Here is a 22,815-nt window from a genome sequence, read left to right as displayed (position 1 = left end):
CAACATAAAACAGAATTTTTTTCCTTTTTAACTGTGACATTTCAAAACACATGAAAGTCTGTTGATTGAAAATCCACATGAGCTGTTTCATAGTAGGATCACCAAAAAATGGGTTGCAGTGATTGTACTACTGACAATGTTTGCACAGGACTTGGCATCTTCACTTGGTTTGGTTTTATTAGAGCACAGTTATTTGTTTCAAGAACCATGAAGCTGATGTGGTGAAACTAACGCTGATTCTCCTGAGGAGAGTCTATGGCATTTTAATATAAGAATTATGACTGAAAATTGACAAGATCAGAGAAAGCTATAAAGGGAATGTTGTAGAGTATGAGTGCTTGATGGGAAGCAATGGGAGTAGAGTTCAGTTAGGTGTGTTAACTTTAGTAATTTGTTAATTCATTTTTGACACAAAGCAGTCATCAGTGAACCTGCTATATAACTCCCTGCAGCTGTTATGTAACTCCCTGCCTTCTCTAAACACTTCATGCCCCATTCATGGCAGAATCTTACCCAACACTCCTGATAGAAATGCTGCCTTTCTCAACTATGACAACAGAAGGTCCAAGCTCAATAATGATCCTTGCAATTTTTTTGTCCAGCCCACGACGGAACTGAATGTTGAAGTCTGGGCTGGTCTCATCACATACAGTAGCAAAGATGTAGTTGCAAGTCCCACTGAAGTCATACTGGTATTTATCAAAGGTTGAAAAATGCCCTCCTCCCCAGGTAGAACAGGAATCCTTGCTCAAAACTACAAAAGAGAAAGAAACATGGATTTAGCATATTTGCTCATTCTAATTAGCATTTCAAATAAAATACTGGACAAGCTAATAAGTTTCTGCTCAGATTAATTCTGTAAACAACATTCTAGCCCTCTGTTTTTTTTATTCTTTTGTAATCTCAATATTTTATCTCAAGTCAGGAAGTGAAACAATATTAGGAGTGAGAGCAATATTCTCATTTACTGCAAGCAGAGGAGAATTCCCTAACTTCCTAGATTAGGAAAAGCCCTTGCAACTCCTAAGGGTAATATAAAGATTTACCTTTTTATTTCAGTCTGCTAGATCTGTTTGCAAAGGAGACAGCTTGCTACTGGATAGAGCCTTAACATCTCAGGCACAGCATTTACCAAGCTATGGCATTACCCTATCATAATTAACCGCATAGTCAATCACCAGATATCCAAAGACAGTCTTCAAAGCCCAGCTTGTAATTCCTCACTCTCTCAACTGTCTATTTGTGTGATGAAGTTCCAGCCATTTTTATAAATATATGGATTGTTTTAATCAGTTTTAATTTTTAAGAAGTAGTCTGGAATGTTCATCTGAACAGACAGATGTTCATATGTGGAAATGAGCCAAAAAGAGATACAACTCCAGCTGTTAGATAGATCTCCACCTACTTACAGCATTTGAACAGTCCCTCTGAACTGATAATTTTATTGAAGTACCTAAAATCATGTCCTCAGTTTTGCATTTCCAGACTTAAGATTGTTACTTTCATTTTTTAATTATTTCTGCTTATGTTATCATATGAAGCTCAGGTATCTTAGCATATATCTTAGAGTTACAAAGTATCAGATAAGTTTATCAAAGTCTACATGCAGTTTATATTTATTGTTTTAAAGCCAAAACATCTCTTTTAACTGTAGAGAAGAGATCAAATAACTGCAGAATGCTACTGGTTTTATCCAGGTCATGCAGAAAATACTGTTTCCCAATGAGCAGTTACCTGCTGGCAAAAAGTACTCCTCTTCCACACTTCTGTTGTGTCCTGAAGGTCTGACTGGAAAATAGGAATTGTCTGATTGTTATCATTGATCCTTCATGCCCAAGTCCAGCTTGTTTAATATACTGTGCCTGAGTGATACTGACCACCAAACCCCAGAGTGTGACAAGGAATGATTACCCAGGGCTGCACAATGGTCAGAGTGCAAGAGGTGCCCCTTTCAATAAACACAGGAGCATGGTCGCTGTATTTGTTTTTATTTAAATCTTATCAAAGAAAAATAACAAATGGGAATGTCAATAACTCAAGCAAGTTTAAATCCAGATTATGTGTTTGTCTTTTGAGTTCAGCTTTTACTAAATAAAATCTAGAGATTTTCTTTTAATTAGTCTATATCCATGCTCTACTGTTTCTCTTGCTGTAAGAACATAGAGCAGACAGAGATGAGTTCCTGAATATTTGAGAATTTTTTGTCAGATTAAAAGTCTTTCAGCTATTTTTACTTTACAGATGAACTCCATGTAGCTTCTCTATGCTTATACTGAATGAGAATTCTCCTAATTCAAGCCACTTTCAGTTTCTTCTGCCTAAATGCATATTATAATACATTTTCATTTTATATAATTATTTTTCTTCTACACCTCCACATTTACCCCAAACGGGATAAAAAATTTCATTTGGCCACTGGAATGCAACAAGCTTTGGAGTACAGAGAATTGATTTCTAATGATATGCAGAAGCAAAGCATATTTTACTGTAAAACCTTAAAAATATTAATTACTAGGTAGATTGTCTGTAAATAGACTAGGATAGAAAAAAATTCAGAATATTAGGACTTGTGTCCTTACTTATTTTAGAAAGGATCTTGTGAAAATTTTGTGTTTTCAGAAGGGTCATAGCCTTCTGTATCCTGTAGCAGAGTAACATCATATCCCATAACATATATCATGTTTGCATGATGACATTCATTCCTTCTTGCCATGGACATGGAAAACTAAATGACTATTGAATTAAATTCGAATTTAGAAGTCAGTGCCTCACGTTTCTTCAGAAAAGGACATGTGAAAAATGTTGGTTCTGCCTAAGGGTTGATGTAGCTCTGTATTTTATTTCCAGCAGTGACCATTAACAGCTTGCCCGAGGGAAGACTACCATCAGATCAGGCATTTATACTTCCACAGATATTCTCTCAGTCTCCAATTATTTTCAGTTCAGGGAATTATGTGAGGCTATTGAGATTTTTCTGATTACCACTCCCCTGTGCTCTGGCTTCCATATCCTTGTCCACCATCATTTTGAACAGAACCAAAATTTCTTTGTAGCAGAAAATTCCACAATAACTACAGTCAAAATTTGCCATTGAATTTTAATTATGAGTTAACAGTTTAAGGATACCTGCCTTTCCAACAATACTTCTGATAGTTAATATTTTAAATATTATGTTAATTTCTTTTGTTTTGGCATTGCAGATTTTTTTACACAAATAAGACAGTAGTACCTTACTATTTGTATTTTTCATACTCAGAAGGACTAGCACAAATTTACAATAAGTAGGTGGCTGGAGTTAATTTTGCATACAGATTTGGATTTGGATGGATGCACACAAGTCATTCTTTGGAGTTAAGGGAAAACTGCTGGTAAACTACCAGAAGTGTGGTAGCAGCTGGCACAGCTGAACACTGAAGCAGAAATCTGTCCTACTCTGACCCCACTCTGGCTGCTGGATATAAAGGTGAGGAATAAGTATTCCACACTCTGATTGTCCATTTGCATATAAATTTGTTTTAACCTGAAATCTTTAAAATAATTTTCACAGACCTAATCTATATGGAGAATGAGCTTATTTAGTTTCCTGGATTTTGCAATATCAAAAGAATCCATAACCTAAATTTTTAGATAGTATTAGGCAGCAATATATAGGAATGAAAATCAAACATATCACACAAATTACCCCAATAGCATATTTCTAAACGTGGAAGGTTATTAAACTGCTCACAGTTTCTATCCTTAGGCATCAAAACCCCAGCATGGTATGCTGAAGCACTTTCCATTTAGTTTAAAACTTACCCCAGTGAGGCAATGCATTTTACAATCTTTTTACATGCAAAGTCTTCTTTTGGAATTTCTAAAATTTAACGCTTCAAAACATATGCTCCTTGAGGCAAAGATTTATTTTTATTATGTGGTTTGTACACTGCCTTCTGCAATATGGGTTTGATACTGAATAGAGTTGTCACTCACACTTGAATGCAAACATTAAAACCAGGTCAGACACTTACTTCTTTGTAGAGATTCTTTCTGTTTTTGGAGAAGAATGGGGGACCAATAATTTCCTTCAAAAGCTGTGAAAGGAAAAAGACAACACAATGAAGTTATCCTCTGAGCAAAAGAAGTTGAATATTTGTATATTTATTTATTTTTAAGCATGCTGCAAGTTAAAGCAGGGTCAGCATCTATGAATTGTGCTCTGTCACACAAATATGAATGACAATTATAATGGAAAATCACATAATTCCTATTACATAATTAGGCAATAGAAAATTCTTCTGTACCAGACAAATGTTTCCAAAATTTGCCAGAAATTCTACGCAATATGAAAGCTCCTACACTTCATACTAAAATCCTATGTTCCTGTTACAAAAAAGTGGGATAAATATTTCCTTATGTTTTTGAGTTCTTGTTTCACCATCTGGGTAGAAGGAGTGGAAGGAATAGCCAAAAGTGTGAAAATATGGGGAAAGTATTGTCCTGTGCGCTGTTCACAAGAACCGTGGGATCTGGAGCTGAAGACAGGAAATCCCCAGGAGTAGTTGCTGCCTTTGCTGTTCATGTTAAGGCAGAATGATGCAAGCTGTCACCGGCTCCCTTCCACACACCTCTTCACAAAGCCTGGTTTGGTTAGGAGAAGCCAAGGAATGTTGAGCAAATGCTGAGTGCAGTGTGGTTCCTTTCCCATGTCAAACACAGACCTGCTGCATGAGCACAACTGCTCCACGTTCTCACGCATACCCAAAGGCTCTTTCACCCAGCATTTTCCTCCAGCACTGCTGAAGTGAGCCTTCAGAGTCAACAGCTGGGTGGTAAAAAACCTAAACAAGATGCAGGAATAAAGACCTGAGGTGCTTCAGAAATGTGCTACTCAGATTTAAATTTTCTCGTGTCTGGTATTTCTAAGATAGCAGGAGCAAGTATCTTGTAGAACCCATGCAATTCTTTATTATCTGTTTAGAATCTTTTGCAATATAGAAAATGTTGTGCCAGAAGGTTTCTTTCATCAAATAAACCAGGCCAAATCCACATAAATATCTATATATACACTACAGCTCTGCAGGGTGCTGCTGCTTCCTTGGATACTGCAGTGAGTGGAAGCCTCCAGGGAGCTCACCAGCTGGAGCAGACTCTCAGCCAATTCCATGCTGTGCTGCTGAAGGTGAGGTAGTATTTGCCATGTGCTACCTCAAGGGCTGCCGGAAAACAGGTGAGGCTCTGCCTTTTATGTAAGGCTAGGTTAAAGCACAAGAGGGAATTTTGGAACTGAGTGTTTCAGCACATCCTTTTGCTTTGGACTTCAGATTCAGACATCTCCAACATTCACAACAGCCTATACCTCAATTCTTCTATGAAGCAGTACTTGCTGAACGAAGATGTTATCTGGATAAATAAATCTAAGTTTTTAAGAGCTAAAATACTATACTGGTAGAATTGTATACAATAAATATTTAGGCATAAGGGAAATAAATCAAGGATATAAATTCAGTGAATTAAGTGCTCCCATCCTAATTGTTCTCATAGCTTAAAATGGCATTTATCTCAGCCACTCCCAAATTGTCTGACACACTCATCACAAAATCATTCTAATCCTACTCATGCTGCCTTGCTGTCTAGAACTGGTCAGCACTGGCCAATAATTGTTTGAGATTTTGCCAGAGTTTTAGAAAACCTCCATGGTTGGCCTGTAACTCAGTAGGCATTTCCAAAATCCAGCATGCTCCTTCCAAGTTCCTAGTGAACCGTGCATCACAGTAAGCACACCACAAAAAGGAACGGTCAGTTTGTGGCTTTCAAGCTAACACTCTTCATGCCCAGAGTTGCTGCTGCCTTTTTTGAATGCCTGGATTTTGATACCTGCATTTGTTCAATAATCTAGTATTATTGGCTTTACAGTTTTCCAATTATTACAGCTTAATCCTAAAGTTTAAACACTTATGAATGGGATTTATAAGTGTGTAACAGCTGCCTTCCAAGGATATTAGCTTTGCAGGAATTGCATATACACCTAAAACATTACTTCAAGTCAGATCTATCTAGAGAGCTTGATGTAAAGTAAAATGTCTAATGGACAAATATTTTAGATTAGAACAGACAAATCAGTTCACAAAGCTTGTATGATAGCTTTTCAAACTCCAGCACCTAAGCATGGCAAACAAAATTTAACATGCACTTCAGGTTTTGTATTTAGATTAAATTTGAGCATAATAATCATCCTGGATTATATGGACATGTACAAGGGTTAGATTGAAAATAACTATGGATATGAAATCCACTTTAACTTTTTGCCCAAAGACTAGCTAATAAAACAAATGCAGAGCCATTTGCTGACTATCTGCCCATCAGTATCCTGTCAGATCAAACTATTATACTAATTACAGTACAGTAATTATTCTCAGCATGTACATTCTTTTTCTCACATTTAACTCTGAAGAGAATAGTTAAATCTTCCTGGCAACACTATCAACCAGAAACACACAAAATGGGAGATTGTACAGATGTAGCAAGTACTATGGCTATGTAGAAGTTGTATTTTGCAATAATTTAAGATTTTTTTTCATTTAAAAGGCTGTCCTAGTGTTAAATGAGATTTCTAAAGTACTGAAATCTTAATTTCTGACATTTTACTATTACTGCAAGTATTCTGTTTTCCTTTGAGAAATGACATTAAATACTTATTTTGAATTATCTCAACAGAAATACTTATTTTGAATTATCTCAGTAGAACTTTATCCAGAGTTTCACTTCTCTTGGATAAAGGAAGGTTTTACTTCCAATTCCCACTCTTCTCCAGCTGGCCAACTTCCTTGAGAATGATATCTGTTGAAGTGCAGTTTTTGTGTGGTCAGCCTGTCTAGTTCACAGCAGCAGTACAAACCAGGGAACATGACGTACTATGAAGAAATTAGTAATTTTGTTCCTATACTCTGGTTACTATGAAAAATCCCTATGGGAAAATACAATTTTATGTTGAACTGGCTTCAATCAAAGTGTTTCAAATCAGATAAAAAAATGAAAACAAAACACTGAAATGAAATCTCTGTACTTCCAACTTGCAGAAATAATTTAAAATGTCTGTTTTGTAAAGAGTTCTGTTTTTCTCTTCTACTTGGAGACAAACAGAAATGTTGAAATGTCAGATGTTCTGGAAAGGACAAGAGCATTAAAACAAATTATAGAAGCCTAAAATTAAACTTAACACCGAGGGTACTGGTAAAGCTGTAGCTCTAATATGAGTTATTAGTTGCACATGTTCATGATGATTTCTCTTCAATAGGAAATTTTTACCTCCCTTTGTCTCTTGCAAACATAGATATGTGAACAGCACAAATCAAGGTGACTTCCTAGTTACATACTTCATAAGAAAAAGTATGATGGTATACAAACCTCTCAAAAGGATCCATGCAGTTTTGATTATTGAAATAGCTAAAGAGGTGAAGCCTTGATTTAATCAATGAATCATCACCTCGTATTAAAAAAAGACTAAAACTAACAGTTTTAATCAGGTTTCAAGCTTCTGCAGATTTTTTTAACTCAAGCATGTTTACTGATTTTCTTGTTATCACTTTCCATAAGATTCCACATCAAATAATCAAACATATGTCCTTATAATCAATATTTATATTTCTACCTAGAGACAGACTCAAGGTACAGAACTTGGATGCAGATCCATAAAGAAGAGAATTAAGTCCTGGCTTTGGTCAGACTCATTCTGAGGATAAAACACTTGGATCTAGAGTTCAAAACAATGAGTACCCTGCATCTTGTCCTATTTAAGAACGTACAAATCAACATCCAAAAATTGCCTGATTTCAAATCTTTCCTTGACAGAATGAAATTTGCTTGTTTTCAGAGTCTCTAATCTTGTGAGGCATTCCAAGGACCTGAAATGTTGACATATCCCAAAGGACAAAACTGCTCTGTAAGAATTTTCTAGATCCTGCTTCTAGGGTTTTTATCTTTAAATTCAACTTAGTCATTTGTAGAAAAAATTCTGATTTGGGATGGCCAAGTTTACATATAAAGCTTGTGTCTGTGTAAGTGTCTACAGCAATTTTCTTTTGATTGCAAGTATTTCTATTAATACATCTATTATCTAAAACAGGAAGTCATGTAGATGGAGATTTTGCTCTTGCAGGCAGCAAAACTTGGGGTTAGGACCCACATTCAGGTACTTGACTTGATATTGGTTACAATGGTGCTGATACAGTGAATGGAGTTCCACCTGATTTATAACAATACAGCTGAGGTTAGAAATTGGCTCTGAGAGTCTACTAAAGGGTTGAGTTGCTTATATTTAATTATTTTCATGCTACAGTTTAAGTCAGTGATTTAAGAGCAATAAATGTCCCCATGCAATTTGAACTGCATGATTCATTAAATGTTGTAAACACAACACAGAAGAAATAAATTTAACTTTGTTTCACCTAAAGCAAGCGAAGTATGCTTTCCAGCAGTTTGAAATCTTTCCTTGAAATTCTAATTTTAATAACTAGTAAGTAAGAGAATATATAGAAGAGATGAAAAAAGAAAAAAAAAAAAAAAACCAAGCAAACATCTTAAACCATGCCAAACCATGGCAAAAAAGACTTATTTTCCAAAAATCCACAGGTAATAGGATAAGAAGAATAATGAGTAAGGTGGCCAAGTAGCTACAGAGCCAATGAACTTACCTATGAAATCTTCTTTCAGAAATTAAACATTCATCTGGTATACAGGTGGGTTAGATCAAAAAAGTAAGACAGACTTAGAAAGACTGAAGGATTGTACTGAATAATATATGGAGGAATACATCAAGAGTCATGTAAAATTTTTAGGCTAGAATAATTTGCCTGTTTTCCAGCATAGGGTTCGTTCATAATTCTTCAAAAAAGAAATGCCAACACATAGCTCATACTTAATGCTTTCTGCAGTTCACATAACAAAGAAAAATGTTTTTGATTACCACTCTACACAGAAGATATACCATATATATCTGCAATGACATTGCTAGGACACCGGATCATGAACATCTGAAAGATGAAGGTGCTTGGCAACTCGGAAATACAACAGAAGTCCATTAAAAATATTTCCTTTAACTAGGGTATGAGTTTTAGGGAAGAATCCAACAAATCAGTGACCAACTTTCTGAAATAGTGAAGAATGAATTATTTTATTTCAGCCATGAATTTATTAAATAACCTGTTGTGGTTGTAGATGAAGAAAAAGAGAAGAAAATACGTTAACTGAATTCCGCAGTTTGTGGGAAAGGAGAACAAAATCTGAACCTCATGTGATGTCATACTACAATTTTCCTTCAAGCCATGTACCAAGAGGAGCCCAGGCACCCCAGACTTACCGGCAGAGTGCAAGAAACTGCAGAAGATGAGCAATACCAGTGTTGGGAGCATGATGCACGCCCTGCCTGGGCAGTGTTCTCAGTGCTCCCCTCTGTTCCAAGCAGGCAGTGCCAATGCTGCCACTTTCTAGGCTGCCCTCTTCAAGCTTGGATGCTTTATATATAGAATTGCAATGCCCTCCCTCATTCCCACAGCTTGCAGAAATTGTAACAGCAGAGTACCCGCCAAACAGGATCTCCTCTTTATCAAGTTCAACACACCTAAAAGCCACTTAGAAAACGAAGAAAAAAGAAAATGCAAACCTCCTCCAGTTCATTATCATTCTTACAAGGCTTTTATAATGGCTTCTATCTCTAACAGCTCAAACACTTTTACCTGCCTTCACTGAACAAATTTGGAATTATACCCAAAAGCAGTAAGACAAATAATACACAAATTATGATCACTAGCTGATAAGGAAAGGAAGAATGCTGGACCAGCACACAAAGTGGAAGAATGAAGTGCAGGAGTTTTGGAACTGCTGAAAAGACTGTGTGAATAAAAGATGGTAAGACATGAATGAACAGAGATACAGATCTCAGATTTTTGTATTAACTCTTCTTTCATTAACTTCCATTCACTCTCCTGGGTGACTGTGTTCATCTCTCCCTTGTGTGACATTTTAAGCAAACTAATAAATTTTACCTGGGTAAAAAGGTCTGTCCACAGCACAGCTGATTTCCTGACTGCAAGGGAGCTAAGTAAGCCCTTGCCCACCACCTTGGCACTGCCAAGGACAGAGGGCAAACTCTGTTCTAAAATGGGGCAGACTATTGCACTGTGGTACTTTGGAACCTTTCACAAGATAATCACCTTCCCACCAACATCACAGATCAATTTTACTTGTGTTACACTTGAATCTCTCCATATTAGAGGTGAAATGTTCAATGCACGGCATATGTTCAAAACATCACTGCCACCACTGATTTGACAGTAAAACAAGAACTTGCTTGATCCTGTCATTTTTCATTGGCAAAATATTTTCTTGTGGAAAACATAGTATCAATATAAGAAAACGTTCCCTATAAAATATGAATTGCATGGGTTATCTCTCCATATGAATTTCTTCAGCCTTTCCTGTTTTCACCTATGCAATACTGAGGTGAGCCTCTGAAGAAAGTGGCAATAAATGGGGCCTTTTCCTTGGCAATCTGCCTGCACAAGAGGTGCCTGCTCTGTCATGCCCACCAATATCACAACAACCAGATCACAAGCCATGGCCACAGCTGCCAACACTGTGTGTGCCCTGGTGTTTCCCTGTGCTTCCAGCACCCAGGGACAGTGCTTTAAGGGTCAGAGAAGGGAAGGTGAGGGAAGGTCAGGCCAGGGGAGTGAAGGGATAGGGAAATTCTCAGAGTTACCTCTTCTGAGTGATGGGAAGAAGCCCAGGAAAGACAGTGACTTAACCTAATTTCAGCCATAGCTCAATGTGGTTGTAGTTAAAATGAGAACATTACATTTTAATTGACATGAAGGTCTGCCTTTTTGGTTTTCACAGTAGTGTTTTTCCCCCTCACTACTCCCCTATTCTCTCCCCAACAACAGAAAGTGGATGAAGTATATGACTGTTGATAATAGAACTGCGACCCTAAATTTAAAATTTCTGCAGAAAATTTTCTGCATTGGCCTTATAAAAGCCCTAAAGTAAATGATCAAAATCACTTGTCACTTCTAAAAATCATGATCAAAGTGAAAAATAGTAAGTCCTCAAAACAGCCTCTAAGCAGACTGATACCATGATAAATACGTAATTATGATTTCACAACTGTACCTATTACATTATTTCTGGCAAATTACCTCTAAGTTCTTATTAATGAAATCCAAAACAGAATTTCATTTTTAACACTTCTAAGAAGCATCTTCTTTATGAAGATAAGGGACTGCAGTGCTCCATAGCAACTCAAACTTTATAACTGATAGTGTCAGACAGAAATTTACCTTTCTCTGATGGAAGAGACAAAAAAAAAAAATCATCACTGTTGTCCAAAAGGATTTTTTTTGTAATATATGTTCATAATCTTTCTGTCAAGCAGTAATAAATTAAAACACCTGACATCAATGAACATTTTACTACTTCCTCATTTAAAGACCTGGGCACTATAGGGCATCACTTTTACTGTCAAAGGTGGCAGACAGAGACATCATGGAATTAAGATCACTGGTAACAATTAATTTTCCTCTTTTATTACCACAGCTTCAAGCTTTTCTCTGTAGCCTTTATATTTACTGAAACCTTTTATATCTTTACTACATGAAGCTTACAAAATTCTCAAGAAATGCACATACTGACAAAAGTAATTTCAAATATTTACCCAAAATATTGTTGTTTTCAGTTCCCTGTATTTGTAGCAACATTCTTAGCTGAACACATTCTGTCTGAGAAGTCAGGATAAAGATATTACCTTCAGCTTTCCTGGAAGGAATTTCAGTCACTCAGTCTAAATACTTATGATTCAGCAAGTTATTATTTTATAGAGACATCCCATGATGATGTGAACAGAGTTAATCAAAAGCATCCATCTACAACTGCATTTAAGTCAGGACTCCAGACCAAGGAAAGAGCATTTGCTTGAGGACTATGAGTAGTGACTGAGTTCACAGTACATAGATAATTATTTTACATGGAAGAGCTTTGTGAAGAACTGCATGCCCAGCTGTAGTGAGATAATGACACCTCTAATTAATGTGGATTTTTTCCATTTAATAATTATAATTGGTTTAGAACAACATCACTTATCAGAAACTGCTGTTGTACAGGAGAGCAGAGATTGTTGTGACCATATTTAGTATACAGTAATGGGTTCTCAGCATTGAAATACAGTTTAGTCTCCAACATCATGTACACTTCTGGAAGATTTTTGAAATGTCAAAGGAATTTATGTAAGCCAGATATTATGCAAATTGAGAAAGTCATAACACTTTAACTAAGTAATAGACTATCTTGTCTACAGTTTAATTAGTCTAGGAATTTTTAGGTATATCAATTACAGAATATTTTGATGCTTTTATGCAGATTGCTATGAAAATATTCCACTTCCTGTAATGTAGTGATTGTATATTATTTTAGCAGCCTTCATATTTCTTGGATAAATAGCTACATATCTTTATAGAGAGTCAGACCAAAATATAGCATTTGATTACCCCTAGTCCCTGTGGGTGTATAAGTACTTTCCAGCTTTGGAAGCTTTTGCCTGTAAGTTTCCATTGCTCTCGTGGAATGCAAAGATACAGGCTTAACAGATATAGCAATCTGACACAACAGCTGAGCTGATGGGTTTTGTCCTTGAGCTCTGAAATTTGATTTCCTGTCTAATTCAAATTTTGAATTTAAAATTGAATAATTTTAAGATAAATTGTTTTAATATAACGCTATTAAAATCATCTGTACTTTAACTTCCAAACTATTCTAGATGCCCAGCCTTCAAGTAATTGTTTTAAAATATTCATGATTGAATAATATATGTATAATGAATATAACATGTATTGTCTCATAAATGCTGTATCAGAATTGCATAAAATAAGGCTCTTGCAATCAGCTGCGTTATCTTTTATCCTTTATGACTGAGACATTCACTATGACTGCCAGGGCAACGTTGGTTTCTATCTACAATCCAATGAGCTGTAAAATTTCCATAGGACAATTTGAAAATTCAGGGTTTTTTTGGTATAGATTGTCTCAAGGTAACACTATTTATTTTCTGTTAGTGGAACTTACCTTACACAAGGTAATTCCATTACCATTCCACTTTTTAAAAATAAACCAAAAGCACAACGTAACTGGCATTAATGTGCTAACAGAAGAAAACAAGCTCCCATTTTTTCTTCCTGTTTCTCATCCTTGTCTTTCAGGTAATGTAGCCAGGCAGCAGAGGATCACATTGAGTGCAGCTTCCCTGGGCTAAGCTTATGGCACCCACCGGGGGCTCCTGTCTAGTTGTGTGAGTAGCTGGCAGGCACCACACGGCCAGCTGGTTGTCTCTTTTGCCAAGATGCTTTCCAAAGAATCTGGCAGTAAAACAGATACATATTCTGAGAATGTTCCAATTGTGGTAAATAAGAAATTTTTGGCTGAGAAGTATTCACAAAAAAATCATGACCAGCTTATCCCTCATCCTCAGCCTATGTCCCAGCTTTAGATCTTCCTGGTATTTAATGCTGTGTGCCTTTCCAGCTGCTTTTCTTAAACAGTGTGTATAGATGAAAGTGAACACAAACTGAGAAATAACTAACAGGACTCTTTCACTGTTCCAAAAGTAGCACTCTTATACTGTTCCAAAAGTACTTTTGAACTTAAATTACTGTAGAGTCAAGTTTTTCCTATATACCTGTTAGAAAAAAAAAATGTAGAAAATAGTTTAAAATCATGCCTCTAAAAGTGGTAAAGACTTCATTGATTAGTACTTAACTTTTAATTATAATTTGTTGGGGACAATGGCCTGAGACCTCCCTGTGCTGGCTTCACGCCTCTGGCACTCCCTGTGATGAATATCTCAGATACTATAGCTGCGGGGACCTGGGTTGGGGCAGTTCACTCTTTATGTCCTGCCAACACCAGAGGCTGACAAAGCTGCCACTCCCACAATTCCCCGAATTGTATCTGCTGCCCTGAGGACAGGGACAAAATATTTCAAGTGTTTCTGGAGTAAAACAATTTTGGGGGAAAAAAATAAACCACATAAAACAAAGCAAGGCCTGTTACCATAATACTGTGCTCCCCTTCCTGCACAGGAACACTGGGAAGACAAACTCTGCTTGCTCTCAGTTCCTACACTCTTCTCCTGCTTCTGAATCCTGTGTTGCTGCTGCTGGGCTCAAACTGGTTTGCATTCTGATCTCTGGAGCAGTCGGGGCTGCCCACTTGGTTCTGTAAGAATCCTGAATTCTGGTCATTTTAGGTACAGTGCTGACAGGAGAGAACAGGATAATAGGATTGTGGAAAGAAACCACAGAAGGACTGTCACCTCTATTCATGTCTGTCTTCCTTTGATTTTTTAGCTAAAATTTCTCTCAAACACTATGATCATGAACAAAATTCTGTGCAGATTCTCTTAAGGCCGAACTTATCTCCTAGTGATTAAGGAATCTGCAGAGGAAGACTGATTCTCTCATTTTCATTTGCTTCTAATAGAGAGAAAAAAGATTAACGATGACTTCATATAAAGTCTAGAGACAGATCAGACTTTGTGCTGAACTAAATCCAGGCATGGAGTGCTCCTTTTTTTTTCCCCAAATAGAAAATGTTGAAACCAATTTGATTTTACTTTTATAATTCCTAACCTATATTTTTCTTCTGAGTCACATTAACATGGAGAACATTTATCTGATGGACAAAAATTGGTGAAAGCACAGGTCAGGGTTTTTTCCTCTTTTTTGGCCTTTTGGCTTTACCAACTAATCAGTATTTCTTTTCTAAGGGAAATTCAGGGAGTTTCCTGAATTATACATCAGCTCTTCTCCTGGGCAGCATGCACTTTGACTCCATACAAACCAGAAAAAGATTGGAAAGCATTACTTATGAAAGCAGCGGTGGCTCAAATATTTCTAGCTTAGTTAGAACTCCGTTCAGTAAGTTATTAAAAACATCCTAAATTTTCTTAATTGCTGTACTCATAATTGCCACACAACTGAGCTAAACTTATAGTTTGTAATTAATGTTCAAACCGGACTTGGAAAAATAAAATTATTTGCTTCTTTTTACATCACGGCTCTGTTAATTTAATAATCAGATAGATTTTGTTACCAGATATAGCATGAAAAGCAAATACATTGTGTGAACCAGGAATTCATTAAGTACAAGCTTTCACCTCTCCTGGTAAGGAAGTAAAATAGAACCTGTATTTACACAAATATTAAGGGCTGGGAACAGGACGTCAGTGGCAATCCATGTTTAACTTGTTCTTTAATGTGTGTGCATTTTAGAACAGATAAGTCTCCAAATGATGCTAATATAACATATCTGCTAAGATAATAAAGTCAAGCATAAGCTTGTGTTTACCCTTTACTTGATATATTCTGATGCTTTTTCTTTTAGCATTTTGGTTGACTTGGATTTAAAAAATGAAAAAAACCCAAACAAACACAAACAGCCACTGCAGTCACTCTTCCAAAGTTCTGAATCTCCCAGATGTCTGAATTGTGGTAGAACAGATTTGAAAATCATGACTTATATCTTATTCTCAAATTTGAAAACCTCTTTCCATTTCTAAAGAAATGAAGTTATTGGAAGAATGAACCAAAGGTAAGAGTGGAAAAGTGCGGAGGGATTGATGGAGGCGGTTTCCATGCACAGTTCCAGAAACAAAGGACAGTGTGGCTATTTTCCCCATGGGCAGAGAGCACTCAGTAGGGAGAATCATAACAAGAATGCACTGATAGAAATCATACAAGAACAAAATTTAACAACTTGCATCACTTTTGAGTGTCTTTACATTTGATTACTCAAACATTACAGAATTGCAGCTGCAACTTTTCTTTACATCTTCTTGGTCTCTAGGGCAGACAGCTGTGTTTGTGTCATGTCTCTCTCTGTCAGCTGACTATTTAATATATTGAGACCTCACTGCATGGAGAGACTGGCAGCCAGTTAATGTTTATCTTAATGTAGAATAAAGATGTCCACACTTATTTTCTCACAAAAAATTGAAAATTTTTGCCCTCATTTTTCACCTAAATAAATGCTACAAATTCTGTCCTGAAAGCTCTTTGCTTCTGTGCATGAGTAAATGTAATCAAATCTCCATATTATTATCAGTCATACTGGTACTGAAATAACAGTTTTTGCTCATGATAAAATCCCCCACTATTTAAAACTTCTGTGTAATTAATTTAACATGCACTTTCAATGCTATGATGCTCCTAAGGAAGATTAAACATAATAAACTATGAAGAATCAGTTGGAAAATGAAAACTAAACATGAAATTGCCTTTATGTGGCAGTTTCAGTTTGACAAATGCACTGCCCAGTTTTTAAACCCAGCACAATATAGCACTGAATTGCTGCACTGTGCCATGCAGTGATATCTTTGTGATCTCAAGCTTGGATTTTCTTCCCTTGGGTCAGGTGGTAGTTGTCTCATATACAAATGTACAGGACAAATATAAAGGACTATTTCACAGAACTTCAGTAGGATCCAGACTTTAGTCCTTACACTTGGGAGTAGGGCTACTCCCTTGTGTTTTTCTTCAAAGTAATACTTAAGTTAGGAGTAGATACTCTCTAGGAGTTGTTCTCCAGCTTTTTTTTTTTTGTTTTAGACTCTCTTTTCTTTCAGGTAAATGTTCCACTCCATTAATTACTGACTTGAAACCTCTAGTTTCTTCTCATTGTTCAGTTTAAGAACAAGCAGAGAGGCAAATCACAAAACATGCACATATGTTACCTAACTACAATCCAACATAAGCAGGATATTTGTCAGATGTGTTTTCTAAGGTGCAATGTACTAAGAAAATCAAAATATGCATTGTTAAATTCATCTAAGATATTGTCCACGTAAGTTAGATGACTTAAATGCTGTAACAGCTCCAGTGTTTCCACCTGTTATTATTTACTATGTGTATAAATGTATATATGTGTGGTATGCATATGCATATTATATGTATATACCGATAAATCCTGTTCTTTTGATTGGTTATTTAGTGAGTCCAGAGAGCTGGGCTGCTGTCAGGCTGACAACTGTAAACAGAACTGAAAACTTTGACTAATCAAAGTGCTTAGCGTGGGCCAAAGCATGGGAAAAAATGGCAGGGGCAGGTTTTGTTCCACTGATGTAATTCTGATATGACGCTGGTAATTCCATTTGAGTTAACCTTACAGCAGTTCCAAGGCCTGTGGCTGCTGAGCTCTATATTGAGTACTTCCCTTAATTTCTCAACCAAGTATCAACAGAATACTTGCTTGTTGAGAATACAAGAACTCAAAATTGCCTGTGGGGAATCTGGCAAGCTGAGCTACTCCTCTGTTTACATGTTTTCAATGAAATAAACTAATACACCCATGAAGGCTGGTTCATGAATGATAAAACTCTCATGTACTTTTAGGGTAATATTTTCCAAGCCTCAAAAGCAGTGGAATATTCACATCTGAGAAGTACCTGAATGTAAAGGCAATAAAGAAAATAAATAAATAAAGTGGAACTTTAGCTATTCTTTTATCATATTTATCTACATTCCACACATTTCCAGAAAGAATTTAATTTAATTTAATTTAATTTCATTGATCTCACCTGAAAAGTTAGAGCTTACATTGTTTACCTATGCTCTCACCAATTACTACAATCCTTCAGGATGTGGTGGAGTGGTGCCTATATAAATGTGCCTATATAAATGTCATGTGTTCCTTGCCCTCACAGATAAGCTATGTTTCTGGTTACTCTGGGGTTTGGCAGCCTCTGGACTTCTCAGTGAGAAGCAGACATCACAATGTGAGATGTTTCATACCGTCAGAAAAGAATGGGAAAACCTTCTTAGTGCTGTCCCTTCTCCTCCTGGAAGAACTGCAAATACAGGTGCAAGGAAGTTTAATTCTTAGAGCATCCTCATTGACTTCTGGTGAGCTTGATATAAAAATGGGCTTCCCACACACCTTTATTTTGAGAATTGAGTTTCAAACATCATATTGAATTCCTACTAACTACTACTGCATCATACTTATGATCGTGCTTTCTTCCAGTAATGTGCTGCAAAAAAAGACAACATATCTGCCAGGTATCAGTTCAAACTCTCATTCTTCCTCAAGGTGAGAAAAATGTAGCAGTGGGGCTCTTGTTTAAAGAGCTGATGTTGAATAAAGACCATTAAATGTACTAGGGAAGCTGAGGTCACTGCTGGCACACAATGCGTGACAAGCAGTGAGCATTAGAGCAGTCCTCACTTGCTCTCAGGTAAGCTCATTGAGGTATAATGTCAGCTTATGGAAAAGGTTGCCAATTTGGTAGAAGGGCATTGCTGAGGATTACAGCCTTTTGCCAGAGCTTTCTGAACAGTGAATTCAGACAAGAGAGTGCTGAAAGGATGGTTCTGGATTTGAAACTGTATGGGAAGGCAGCACAGGTAACAAAGGATATGTAATATACTTGTAATGGACTGATGAGAAGGTGCTGTACAGCATTTTCCATTTGCTATCATTTCCCATATAATGAAAAAGTTGTGTTCAGTTTATTATCCTCTATTTCAGTCAAGAAATGAAAAGACTGTGCTGTTTGTTGGAAAGATATTTAGCAGTCTTATATCCAATGGGAGACAAGAGAACTTTGTAGCCACTCACTGCTATCTGAGAATACCCATTTATTACAGACTATACTGACAGAGGCAGGTTTTCTGCAGAGGGCTGCAAGCTACAAAGTGTTATACTCAGCAGAAGTACATTAATAACTGTGAAAACATTTCTGCTGGTTTTGTCAGTGCTAATTGTCTCTTTCTCTATCTTGTTCTGTTTGCAATGATGACAAACACAAGTGAGAGAGAGAGAAAATGGTGTTTTACAGCAGTTTTTTATAATGGCTAAACCTGAATGACCTTTCTCCTCACAACTGAAAGCAGTGGGGTGGCTGCTGTTGGGAGATGGAGGCTTTCTACTGTTTTCTACAATGGCATGTGGCAACTCCATGATACACCAAGAAACTCAGCTAAGGCAACCTGCATCATGGGTGTCCTGGTTTTTGCTGGGGTAGAGCTAGTTGCTTCCTTAGTAGCTGATACAGTGCTGTGTTTTGGAGTTAGTATGAGAACAATGTTGAAAACAAAAGGGTGTTTTGGATGTTACTAAGGAGTGCTTACCCTTGGTCAAGGACTTTTCAATTTCTCACACTCTGCCAGTGAGGAGGTGCACAAGAAGCTGGAGGGAACATGGCTGGGATGGCTGACCTGAAGTGGCCAAGGGGATGTTCCACACCACAGAGCATCATATTCAGCATATAAACTGAAGTGAGTTATATGGATGGGTACAGTTGCTCTTTGAGGACAGGGTGGGCAATGGATAGTGAGTAATTGTATTCTGCATTGCTTGTTTGGTTGGGTTTTTCCCAAGTTTTATTATTATTTATTAATGTAATGTAACATCAATATTAATTTTTATCATTAAGACATTTTCATTTGTTAAACTACTGTTATCTCAGCCCATGAGTTTGCAGGGTTTTTTCTTTTCCCTGACTCTCTCACCCCTCCCATGGCAGAGCAGAGGCAGGGGGAAGTGAGTGAGCAGCTTTGTAGTACTTGGTTAGCAGCTGGGGATAAACCCTGACAGTGGATCCTTACTTGGAAAGAACTTTGTCTTGGATCAAACAAGATAACAATTGTGAACATTCTCCTGACAATCTGGGTTGAGGACACTAATAACTTACATGATCATTCTTCCACATAAACAGTAAGTCCAATAGGGGATCCACTGGACTGCTGAAGGCACACAATGTTATAAACCTGTCCCTGCATGAAAGTTTTTTCCAGAGTCACGGATAAAAGCCGCAAAATGCTTCAGACACTGTTTATACTACTACACTGAGTTGTATCACTAAGGTTATAATTCTCAATTTTTTTTAACTAGATATTAACATAATATTGTGTGTTGTTCAAGATTTAGCACTTTAATAGTGCCTACTTGCTAAATTAAATCCTAAAGGATCAGCAGAAAGTAGTTAAATGACCATGGTTAAAATTCTCATCAGCAAGCACCAAACTCAACAGATCTCTCAACAATGACATAAGCATGATTCGTCACACCAGGATATCCTTGAGCCTTTAAGGTTATGAAATATTTACAACAAATGTTCTTTAGTGGACTCAAATATAAGAATACACAAATGGAAGTTGACTCTAGGTTTTTGATTGCTTATTTTTACTGAAGATACAACATCTGTCTTTTTCATGTTGCCTTTTCAAGTATTTGGCCCATTTTGAAGCATCTGGATTTAGAGAAGTCATGCTATTGGTTCTGCAAAAGGAAATGTCCATTCATGGCTACTAGCAAGGAGGGAAGGATAAGAAACTCTCATCATTACCAAAGCATGTACAGCTAAGTATCAGCATTTTATGTCCCTATTATGAAAGAAAATAGATTTTAAAATAACCATAATGTCTGTCTTCTGCAGACCTGGGAGACATGGAAGATCATCAAGGTAACTCTTTCTGGATCTTACAGCAGTGATGATCCACATAAAGACCAGTAATACACCGTGAGACTCCTGGCTAAAGATTGCTACTGAGTGGAAATCTCACTGATTCAGGGAACTTTTGTCTGATCCCCTACACAAACGGTACTGTTCACACTGTATCTAATGTAGCAATACAAAATCAGAGCAACAGCATAAGAATTTGTGGAAATTACAAAGAGCTCTATTAACAAGGCAGTTATGAAGCATCTGTGACTTATGATTTTACGTATGACACCATGCTTTGTTGATAATCTTACTTTAGGATCATCTAAGGAAAAAACTCCTGAGCAACTTCAAGAAGATTTGAGCTATATGACATTCACCTGAGAGCAGTCAGGTAAACTCAACTCCCAGTGCCAGAGTCAAAATCCAAACATTAAGCTAGTATACTTGGTTTTGATTCCTTAATTTTTAAAAGGCTTCTACTTCAGATTTTGGAAAAAAGCTGAATTTTTTCCCTACCTCTGTGACACTGAAGTTCTGTGAATACCCATCCATTAATAGGAAGAAAAATCTAAAAATAGTAAGCTTTTCTAATGTGACAAACCAGGACTTTTGGTGGTCCTATCTGCAGTATTTTCATGTGTGACATCCCTACCTAGATGGGCCTGAAGCATTAAAAACTGCTACTCAATAGCATTGTCTCTAACTCAAAAAAATATGCATATGCATACACAGAACAATTCCTCAGTGAAATAAAAAACACAAAACCAAAATACAACCCCCACCTCAACTCCCCAAACCAAACCCAGCTGTAATTACAGCTGTAGCAGCTTGTTTGTGGTTGGTATGGAGTGAAATACACTGCTAAAGAGCATCTCTCTCTCTCCAATGACTAGTTAACTCTTCCTTTTGGAACCTTCCATGCTATTGAACATTATACCGAACATTGATCATTCATTACCCATGAAAATCTATTATGACTGTGCTATTCTGGTAAATTCTGACAGACTCAAGTCTTGAGAATGACTCTCAAAGTTCCAACAGCAATATGGGTTTATGTAGGCATGAAGGGGATGCCTGATTAAAAAACCATCTGGTGAGCTCAAACTATTTTAACCCATTAATTGAAAATGAAATGCCTTTAGGGCAGGCTCTCCTAAAAGAGAATAGCTGATCACTTCAGCTGTGTGAAATGCAGCAGACCCAGCTACCACGCAAAACAGAACTGTTAGCCAGAAGTTGTGTCCAGCAACTCAGAACTACTGCAAAAACACAGCAAATTATAAACCACAGAATCAGGTCTCAAGATGCAGTGACTCACATAATTTTTCAGCATTTCTCTGGAAAATTATCCAAACATCATACTCAGTCTATTCTAAACAATTCATAGGCTCCTCTTAGCAGAAAAAAGCCTCACCTTCCTGGTAGCATAGTCTTACTTGAAAACGACTTACGAATTTAGTGTCATTGCAAGCATCAGCTGTCATTGCAAGCATCATTCCCCATCCTACAGCAATGGTTTGTGACTCAGGATTGTTGACGCAGCTTTCCTGTCCAAGCATCCAGCAGCCGCTCCAGCGGTACCACACTCGCACCGCCTGAGCTGGGACCGGGGCCCCCTCACGGCAGGAGCTCCTTGCACACCCCACACTCTGTACACAGCCAAACAGGGCTTCCTTACCGGCTCATCCCTGCGTTTCCCACAGCAGAATCCCAGATCCTTGCAAGAATTTAATCGCGGCACAACAACACAATCTTTCGGAGCTGGTGCCCGCCGAAAGATTTCCCGAACTTTTACCCCGACGGTCCGTGCACCCAGACAGTCTGGTCTGGTCTTCCAGCAGCGTCATCAGCACCTGCCTTGTCTCTGAGTGTCCCCACCTGGGCCACGCGTCCCCGGGCCCTTTGTTGTGCAAAGGCTCGGCACTTCACGGCCCCTTGCCCGGCGCTCTCCCCACACAGAGCTCAGCCCTCACTGCAGCTGCTCACCGAGCTGCCTGCCCCGAATGTGCCCCTCAGCAGAGGGGTATACACGGCAATTGGAGGCCTTTCACCTCCCGGCCTCGGGATTGAACCAAAACAAGCTGCGCCTCAGCCCTCAATACTGCGGGGGCGCAAGCGGAGCCCGACCATGTGAGGGACTTGAAGCGACCTTCTCAATAAAAGTGAGTTTTCCTGAAAATCAGACTAGAAAAATTACCGTTTTAAAAGATAAGAAGAAGAATGGTTTTGATTTAGAAACAAAAGGGAAAGAATGGGAGAAGACTGTAAACACAAACCCACAACATCCTCACAGCACAGGCTTTTAACTCGGGGCGCACCTTCTTCTCAGCAAGCCCCCATGGCCTGAG

General features: G+C 37.6%; 1 protein-coding gene across 1 annotated transcript in view; it reads right to left on the bottom strand.

Annotated features, from left to right (window-relative positions):
- The window catches only part of MUC6 (mucin 6, oligomeric mucus/gel-forming), a 44,659-nt gene extending 22,345 nt beyond the window's left edge, over window positions 1-22,314 (bottom strand). The window contains exons 1-2 of the mRNA XM_066552531.1: window positions 22,263-22,314; window positions 514-754 (exon numbers count right to left, since the gene is read on the bottom strand). Coding sequence (XP_066408628.1) covers window positions 514-754; window positions 22,263-22,314 — 293 coding nt within the window. The remainder of the gene's footprint in view (window positions 1-513; window positions 755-22,262) is intronic.
- Window positions 22,315-22,815: the final 501 nt, after the last annotated feature.

This window comes from Molothrus aeneus, chromosome 6 (genome assembly GCF_037042795.1).
Source record: "Molothrus aeneus isolate 106 chromosome 6, BPBGC_Maene_1.0, whole genome shotgun sequence".
Taxonomy (NCBI): domain Eukaryota; kingdom Metazoa; phylum Chordata; class Aves; order Passeriformes; family Icteridae; genus Molothrus; species Molothrus aeneus.
This window is presented reverse-complemented; position numbering and strand designations above follow the sequence as displayed.